This window comes from Marmota flaviventris, chromosome X (assembly GCF_047511675.1).
Source record: "Marmota flaviventris isolate mMarFla1 chromosome X, mMarFla1.hap1, whole genome shotgun sequence".
Taxonomy (NCBI): domain Eukaryota; kingdom Metazoa; phylum Chordata; class Mammalia; order Rodentia; family Sciuridae; genus Marmota; species Marmota flaviventris.
In genome coordinates, this window is record NC_092518.1 from 88,559,628 (window position 1) to 88,569,272 (window position 9,645).

General features: G+C 41.4%; 1 protein-coding gene across 5 annotated transcripts in view; it reads left to right on the forward strand.

The window, feature by feature from the left end:
* The window catches only part of Plp1 (proteolipid protein 1), an 80,650-nt gene extending 73,266 nt beyond the window's left edge, over nucleotides 1-7,384 (forward strand). For 4 of the 5 annotated variants that reach the window (XM_071606670.1, XM_071606669.1, XM_071606671.1 and 1 more), the window contains 6 exons: nucleotides 516-702; nucleotides 1,456-1,717; nucleotides 2,859-3,027; nucleotides 3,492-3,565; nucleotides 4,499-4,564; nucleotides 5,657-7,384. In XM_071606670.1, the coding sequence (XP_071462771.1) occupies nucleotides 516-702; nucleotides 1,456-1,717; nucleotides 2,859-3,027; nucleotides 3,492-3,565; nucleotides 4,499-4,564; nucleotides 5,657-5,728 (830 nt within the window). In that variant the 3' untranslated portion in view covers nucleotides 5,729-7,384. The remainder of the gene's footprint in view (nucleotides 1-515; nucleotides 703-1,455; nucleotides 1,718-2,858; nucleotides 3,028-3,491; nucleotides 3,566-4,498; nucleotides 4,565-5,656) is intronic. The other variant, XM_027934695.3, reaches the window with a different exon arrangement.
* Nucleotides 7,385-9,645: the final 2,261 nt, after the last annotated feature.

Below are 9,645 nucleotides of genomic sequence, written 5' to 3' on the forward strand. Positions count from 1 at the left end.
ATAATCATTTACTTGGCTGCTGGAATTGTTAGTTGAGAATATTACGTGTACCTAGTTAATTCTTCCTCAGTGAACTAAGTGCTCCCATCTGGTAGAGTCTCTATCTTTTCTGTCTTCATATCCCATAAAATACCCAGCACAATACTGGGCACAGAGTAAGCATTCCATAAATAATTGATGAATGACTGAAACAAACAGACTGGAACAACATAAAAAGAGGGACTGATTCCATAATCTCTTTGCCTTGCTACTTGAATTACTGAACTGTTTTTAAAATACCATAAGTTCTGGGAATTAAAGGTAAGGATTTATTTTCAAGAATGAAACAAAATAAGGATTTTATATCAATCTTACATTTCCAAAGCCCCAAATTCTAGATTCTCCTGATTTTAGACTCCAGGGTGATCACTTTATCCATATTTGGGAGCCTAGGAGCTGCCAGGTACAGCAAAGTGGCATGAGGGAATGAGCTACCTAATGTGCATGCCTGACTCTTTCCCCCTTTTCTTCCCCAGGTTTGTTAGAGTGCTGTGCAAGATGTCTGGTAGGGGCCCCATTTGCTTCCCTGGTGGCCACTGGATTGTGTTTCTTTGGGGTAGCACTGTTCTGTGGCTGTGGACATGAAGCACTCACTGGCACAGAAAAGCTAATTGAGACTTATTTCTCCAAAAACTACCAGGACTATGAGTATCTCATCAATGTGTAAGTACCTATCCTCCAACAGAAATTCATGTCTTTTTCCTTCTCTCCATCCTGAAGCTATAGAACTCATCAGTACCTTTGTGACTATAGGGAAAAGGAGTGGAGTGAGGCAGGATTCTTGAGTATTCTCTCTGTGTTCATATTCCACTTATACCACATCAGAAGCCCTAAATGAGGGGAGAGTACCAGATTCATAGAGAGGGTGGTCTGTCTGCCTGCCATTCCATCCTACCCACTCCTCATTTCCTCATCCATGTTCTATTCCTGCTGGATATGGTTAATATTGCTTGAGTTGCCTCCACAATGGTAGATATGGAGAACCCAAGGGAGGCACAATGACTAGATAGAGTGGGGTCACTTCTTGATTTGATACACTGCTTGCATCTGCTCAGGCTTAGTACTGAGTTCCTCTTGCTCCCAGAGCAGTTAGGTTACTGTTCTTTCATCTTTCCCTTTTTACCTAGCTCCTCCTTCCTGTGAGGTAGCATCTCTGAAGGATCAGGCAAGAAGGGAAGGGCCTTTGTTCTCTAGGTTGCAGGGTAAGCAGGGGTGGGTGGAGGAGCCTGTGCTTCTGGCCACCTGCTCTCTGTCTTCATTTCCTTCAATAAAGATAAGGTGAAACCCTGGAACACTGATTAGTGATTCCTCTAAAGAACCTCTATCCTTGTTAATGTGCCCATTTACTTGTGTACCTCACTTGTGTGAGAAAAGATCTGGATCCTCAATGAATATGAATGTCTGGTCTCAATGCAGGATCCATGCCTTCCAGTATGTCATCTATGGAACTGCCTCTTTCTTCTTCCTTTATGGAGCCCTCCTGCTGGCTGAGGGCTTCTACACCACCGGCGCAGTGAGGCAGATCTTTGGCGACTACAAGACCACCATCTGCGGCAAGGGCCTGAGTGCAACGGTAACAGGGGGCCAGAAGGGGAGGGGTTCCAGAGGCCAACATCAAGCTCATTCTTTGGAGCGGGTGTGTCATTGTTTGGGAAAATGGCTAGGACATCCCGACAAGGTGATCATCCTCAGGATTTTGTGACAATAACAAGGGGTGGGGGAAAATTGGGCGTGAGTCTGTGGCCTCATCCCCACCCAAGACAAGGTCCTGTCTCAGGACCTGGCTTTTGAGTGAGGAAGCGATGGCCACAGCCGAACGAGAGGTCAGGAAGAACGTGGTGCCTGGCCGGCTTAGCCTCACTTCACAGATTCCCTAGAAAATTTCATCTTGAAATGAAAAACATGAGTTTTCTGGGATGCTTTGTATAATCAGACCATTTCTAAGCCATCTGTTGGTATCTCTTTACTCCCTTCTTAGCAGGGACCACAAGAGTGGATCTGACTGTACAAGAGTGTAAAATGCTCATGGGATTGAGTCTTAGACATCTGATCTGAGAGGGAGAGTGGATCATAGAAATTAAATAATTGACTTCGAGGTGGAATGCATAATATTCTGGGATCTTACACTGTTGGGGGTCCCAGACTGAATTAGAGTAGACTTGCATATTTAATGTTTTGTCTCTGCCCGAGGGCTATCCATGCTTCTAGTAAGACATACATGGGTTTTCAGTTGATCTTTCAGGGGCTGGGCTGGGTTATGGCTCAGAGGTAGAGTGTTTGCCTATAAGTGCAAGGCTCTGGGTTCTATCTTTAACATCACAAAAAAATTGGGGGGGCTAAATATGTGCGGGTTGTGGCGATCTCTTTTTGTGGCCAGCAGTTAGCTTAGAAGGGTTTTTATATCTAAAATTTAAATTTCCTATTGGCTTTGCTCAATGACTAGGGAACAAAAATCTTGTGACAAGGAACATTTTCTAAGCTCAGCCTAAGGCACAAAATGGCACGACTTTCTTTCAAGATCTGTTTTGATTTCTTTACACCTTATTTGCCCAAAAATTTCCCTGAAGCCTCTCTAACCCAGGGATCCTCCTCACTCCAACCCCCACCCATTCCCCCTACCATCCCTCATACTTGGGGCCGGTTCTCTAGTAAATACTGCCAGTGATACATGGCAGAGATGCCCTGTTCACTAATTTCATTTGGGGGAGATCTCTGGAATCTGGTTTCATTGGCTTATGCCACTCCAGGGTCTCCCAGTTTGTATTTCAACATCTGCAGGCTGATGCTGGTTTCTAACCACCCCATGTCAATTGTTTTAGTTTGTGGGCATCACCTATGCCCTGACCGTTGTGTGGCTCCTGGTGTTTGCCTGCTCAGCTGTGCCTGTGTACATTTACTTCAATACATGGACCACCTGCCAGTCTATTGCCTTCCCCAGCAAGACTTCTGCCAGTATAGGCAGCCTCTGTGCTGATGCCAGAATGTATGGTAAGTTAGGGTATGGGTGTCTTAGCTCCCCTACCAACTATGGAAGTGACATATTTGTTTCTTTTCATAGGGTAAAGGGGTGGTGATTATGAGAGAAATATAAGATGATGAACACTTGGGTCTTAGATTGTTAATCCCTTCCCACTGAAACCAGAGATGTTTCTTCCCTGGGAAGGGTACTTGGAAGTGGTGGGAGTTTTCTTGGCTATTCATACTGCTTGCTCTATTCTGATGGACTGCTGTTCCTAACCCCAAAGCAGCACATTTCAATAACAAACAGAAGATTTTGTAACTATTCAGTACCACCTTTGATTTTTTTGTAAGTCTCTAGAAAAGAGGACCCTGATTGTTGGCAACATGCAACTTTACAACCAGGATAATTAGAGAAGGCTCTAGGGGAAACTCTTCAATGTGGCCCCATATTCCATGAAACTTACCATGGTTGATTTGTGCATCTTCCTTAGGTGTTCTCCCATGGAATGCTTTCCCAGGCAAAGTTTGTGGCTCCAACCTTCTGTCCATCTGCAAAACAGCTGAGGTAAGTGGTCCATTTGGTCTATTTTGCAATAGAATGGCAAATACCATAGAAATTTCTATCTGTGGCCTTCAATTTTCAAGACTCAAATTTCTCTTTGTTGGATTTGGAGTTAACAGATTGTCCCTCTACAAAATATTGCCTAAGTATGCTTGAGCCAATGAGCATGGGTGGTGAAAACAAATTCCCAAAATTTTCTCCCCTAAAAAAGAAATGTGTAGCTTTAGGTAAATATAGAGCTTAATAGCAGAATTCCCCAAATGAAAATTTAGATTCTTTTAGTTAAAAACCTCATCAAAAGAATGGGCTGTGTGCAGAGACACACATGGTTTCTATAAAACACTTTCAATTTGGAACTTCTTAATCTCTAATGAGAGGTAAAATAAGTACATTTGAAAAATGTACTATTGAGAATAGATATTATACACAAATGAGGCAGGGGAATAAAAGTAAATCCTGGAGAGGAAGGCAGTAAACTATTTCTTTTTTGGTACTGGGGATTGAACCCAGGGATACTTTACCACTGAGCTATATCCCCAGCCCTCTTTATTTTATTTTATTTTTTTTAATTTTGAGAAAAGGCCTCACTAAGTTGCTGGGATTATGGGTATGTGCCACTATGCCTGGCTTGTAAACTATTTATTTGAAGGCAAAGTATTGACTTTAAACTTTGAGATTATGGGCATAACTATAGGGAATAAGTTGATTCTTTGGTAGCACTATCATTATTTTATGAGTCTTTTGTGTTCTGGGTACTATGGTATACATTACAGATTGGGAGGTCTACATTTAGAGAAGTGAAAATAGTAATTAGAAATGCAGAATTAACACATAAGGACGATATCAACATGTTTGAAAAACTGCATTTGTAATTAATAGTGGAGCATATTTTTTGCTGCTACAAGAAATAGTTTTTCCTCTTGGATTTTTCTACAGTTCCAAATGACCTTCCACCTGTTTATTGCTGCATTTGTGGGGGCTGCAGCCACACTGGTTTCCCTGGTAAGTAGTTTTTGAATGATTTTGCAAACAAATGGTCCTGAGATAGCTTGGGTATGATTATGCTAAAAGACAAGAAAATGACTCCTTTCAAATATGAAATGCTGGAGAGAATCTACTAGGAAGATATAGTAAGGTATAGGGCTATATATTTCTTCTTTGGGTTGGCAAGGCAGAAATACTTCAGGAATTAGATGGGAAGAAGGAAACTGGCATTGAGAAAAGAGAAGGTAAGAGATTAGTCATGACTGATAATTTAGAGCATTTACGAATCATGTAATATTGCCAAGTGCATTGCAGTGAAAATTATAGTTAATTCTCAACACAGCTGAGTCTGATTGGTGACAAGAACACTGAAAATTGCTAACATGATTTGCTATAGCTTAGGATTCTATGTACTATAAATATGAGTCCATTTTGAAACTCTCCAGTGGATCTGCTTACTCTCAGGGAAATACTGGCAGGACCTCCTAACATTATTAGAATTGCAATTCTATGTTCCAGGTCTTTCCCATAGTGTTACAGTGCAGTGTTAAATGAAGTTTGCTTCATTCACTATGAAGATTAAAAACCTAAGATATTAAGGGGTAAATCAATTTACCTGAAGTCATTGAATAAACAATGAACAGAAAAGAATGAGATCATAGAATCCTCCTCCTATTGCTGAGGCTTTCATACAAAGTCAACTAATTTCTCACTTAGTAAAATAGAGCAATCAGCAGGGGAAGGCTATGTTATGACTGTGTGTCTACACCAAACAGCCTATGACTGCAAGTCACGCTGATGTATGGATGTGGCAAAAGCCATGCATTGTTCACTTCCTTGAGGAAAACTCAATGCTAGGTCAAGCATAGTTTTGACATAAGTCCTTATTGATTCAACTCTCCAGTAGTGGGCCATTGAAAGGAAATGTCTCAGGGAGGATTTCTAATCAGCATGTAGAGAGAAGCCTGGGATGTGCTATCTTATGAAGAGCAGGATTTTCCCCTTTATTCAGTTATGATTTCATTTCTCCCCTTCCTCACTCCCAAAAGGATTTGAGGAGGGAGAGCTTCCTTGTCTACTGTCACTCATATTTTTTCCTGTTCCCTACAGCTCACCTTCATGATTGCTGCCACTTACAACTTCGCTGTCCTTAAACTCATGGGCCGAGGCACCAAGTTCTGATGTTCCATAAAAATCCCCCTTTGTCTAATAGCAAGGCTCTAACCACACAGCCAACAATGCTGCGTCTCCCATCTTAACTCTGCCTTTGCCGCTGACTGGCCCTCTTCTTACTTGATGAGTGTAACAAGAAAGAAGGGTCTTGCAGTGATTAATGTCTCTCTGTGGACTCTCCCTCTCATGGACCTCTTTTAGTCATTTTTCTTCACAGCTGGTTCCTGCGAGAAATGGGAAATGCCCGAGAAGGTGACTCCCCAACTGCAAGTCACAAGGAATGGAGGCTCGAATTCAATTTCCATATAACTCCTGAGGACCAGTCAGTGCTTTCTTCTCAAAGGGCACTTCCACTGATAGAAACAAAGTGGAAAGAAAGATGCTCAGGTAGAGAGAAGGAATGTCCTTGGTCCCCTTGCCATTTAGAGGAGCCAAATATATTCTCCTTGGTGTACAAAACAGGAAAATCATTCCTGTATCCCTATTACCACTGAAGATAGAAGAAAAAAACAGCAAAACATTAAGAGCATTTTCCCAAATCTGCCTGTTGCATCTGGGAGAAGGGGGTCAAAGCAAGGATCTTTCACCCTTAGAAAGAGAGCACTGACCCTGATGGTGATGAACTCTTGAAGCCCTAACTCAGCCAACCTTACTTATAGCATAAGGGAGCGCATAGTGTCTGTGTAGACAAAGAGGGCATCTGGCCTTACACCTCGTTAGGAAGAGAAACAGAGTGTTGTCAGCATCTTCTCACTCCCTTCTCCTTGATAACAGCTACCATGACAACCCTGTGGTTTCCAAGGAGCTGAGAATAGAAAGAAACTAGCTTATGATGAAAAACAGACTGGTCTAAGGAGCAGCAGTTACTATTGGCTAACGGTGTAACTCAAGATGGCCCTCTGGTAGACACAGGATAGATAACTTTTTGGATAGCATGTCTTTTTTCTGTTAATTAGTTGTGTACTCTGGCCTCTGTCATATCTTCACAATGGTGCTCTTTTCATGGGGTTTTATCCATTCAGTCTTAGTAGGTGATTTGAAGATCTTGATTTGTTTCAGATTGATGCACATTTCACAGTTTCCAGTTTGTTTATTGCTTGTTTGGGGTTGTATCAGAAAGGGATAGAGAATGATTTTTGGATTATAATTCTTTTAGAAAGAGGAAAGTTGAAGAGTAAGCATAACAAATGATATTTACAATTAGCTAGGTGCTTGAATCTGTTGGAATTTTCTATAAATATTCTGCTGATTGCAGAAACAGATCTGATGAATCTGAACCTCAATTTGAATAACCTGTTTGATCGTTCTTTCTAGCTAATGGGAGATGATTTACTTAGCAGTGTTTTCTTGGTGTGTTAAAAGTTAGGTTTAGGTTTAAGGTAGAGGTTATTTTCTTCTGGTATAGATCACATAATAGAATGTACCAGCTGTCAGCTATTCAGTTAGTAAGCTTCCATGGAAAAGGACAGACAGAAAGAGTTTAAACCTGAGTAGTTCCCAGTCTTTTCCTGTTTTTGTTAACTTTGGGTAGATAAACTTATCTGATTGGTTGTTATTGAAAGGACATTTTCTACTGTAGCTCTTTTGTTGTAAAGAGTTACTTGCTCTTTTCCCCAAAAGTGGTCTCAGCAGTGTTTAAGGAGATACAAAATCTTTACAAAAAGACACTTGATACTTGTTTTCATACCAGTATACAAGATAAGCTTCCAGGCTGCATAGAGGAAGGAGAGGGAAAAAGTTTTATGAGAAACCAATCAAGATCAAGGGAAGTGAAGTAACCTGTACCTTGTGTTTTATTTTGATTTAATAACATAATAAGTAACCAACCCTCCCCTGAAAACCGCACGTGCATACATACACACATGTACACACACAAAGAGAGTTAATCAACTGAAAGTGTTTCCTTCATTTCTGATATAGTATTTCAATTTTAACACACATAAAGAATAAACTTTTAGAAACTTATCTTACAAAATGTATTTTATAAAATTAAAGAAAATAAAATTAAGAATGTTCTCAAACATTGTGTCCTTTGAGTGAATTGTTCTGTTTGATCTCATGATAGAAACTTAAGAATTGTATCTTGTTGAAGAAGTTTATTTTTCAGGTTACCTAAGTCATTCTCAAACTACTTCTCTGAAATAAATAGTAGATAAATAGATCACTTCCATTTTTATAGCTGGAGACACTAAGAAATAGAGGCAAAGAAATTTTCCCAAAAAAATCCAGTGAGTGCCCCACTGTGCAGCCCAGCTGCCCCTGTCTGCAGTCTGGGCCCCATGTCCTGTGCTAGCCCCTCTGACAGGCTCCTGACATGGCTAATGGGCATGTGTGCCCAGTAAAGTTGGCTGCCCAGTTGCAAACCAGGTACACTCAGGAAGGCACCAGTGACCGTTACCACCCTGTCCAGAAGGGACCACAAAGAGTGAAGCAGAGAGGCAGAGCCTGTGAAGGCACATTGGCTGCTCTGGTCCTCAAAGAATTTGGTGTATCAGAGGATGTATGAATCTACTGCAAATGCATAACTCCAATATTCACATGCAGGAATTCTCACCCCCAGGTGTTGGTAGTAAGAGGTAGAGCTTGTGGGGCTCCACCCTCTCCAATGGGATTAATGTCCTGTGAAGCTTCCAGAGCTGCCTGGCCCTTCCATCTCTCCTATCACCATGGAGACGGCATCCTTGAGTAGTGGGCCCCAAGCAGACACTGGGTATGCCTCTGCCAGCACTTTGATTTGGATTTCCCAGCCTCCAGAAATAATAAATTTCTGTTGTTTATTTTTTAAAAAATAAGTACACTTGCAGAGCTTGGGCTAGAACTCCAGGTCTTGGTACCAATTCATCACCTATTTAAAGGTTTCTTCTATCTTTGAAGTTGGGTGTGAGTGTTCTGCTAATTCAAATAGGTTACCTCTTCACTGTCCTAGTGGTGCTCTAGCCCCTGGTGTGTATAGGATTAAATTATTACCTTTACTTTAAATTGTTTGGCCACTTCAATAATGATAGTGTGGTGCTTCATACATGACTAATACTTAGTTTTGTCTGGAAAGTACTAGATGAAAGGTTTGAAGCTTTTTTAAAGAGATGGGCCTTTAGCTATCTTGCCCAGGCCAACCTTGAATTCCCCAGGCTCAATCAGCCTCCCAAGTAGCTGGCACTGCAAGTGTGGGCTGGGTATAATGTTTACAGGGCAGAGCAGATAAGTCAAGGGCAATGTAAATGTAAACAGGTTGTGGCAGGGCACCATTTAAATAAATTAGTGACACCCACTTCCCTGGATGGCTTAGCCCACTAGTCCACCTGACATAGCATTAAAGCCCCGTCACAACCCTAGGTTAAAATTTGGCACATTTGGGCAGCAGACTGATGACCAGCCTAAGGAAAGATATCTTAAAATTGCTGTAGACTCGCTGCCCCATAGTTGAAGCTAGCAAAGAGCATGATGGGTGAGAATGGAGGCTTTAGCTGGAGGCAACAAGTCAGTCAGTAGTTAAGGAGCTCCGTTCAAAAGTAGTTTCAAAGTAATCTGATTTATACTTCACCACAATTAATATTCTGCAAGCGAGTCTGGTTGAATGACTTTAAGACAAAAAGAATAAAAATATGACAAGGACTTATTTTTAGACACTGGCAAACAAGGGCACAGCACCATATTTTGGAGAATTGATTCAGGGTGCTACAGAATGAAAGTATTTTTGCCTTAGAGGAGCTGAAAGCCAGTTCCCAAGAAAGCTGTGTTTTCCATCTGCCCTTATTTGGCTCTGCCCTCTGGGACAGATCTATAGATGGAGTTTCCAGGCTCTCAGAAGCTGAGAGCATCTCCAGTCTATCAATTGAGCTCATTGTTCATAGCTCTCCCACACACCATAAACCTCCTTTCTGAGAAATGAAAGAGCTCTCTTTGTGCTTAGATCAGCCAAAGATCAA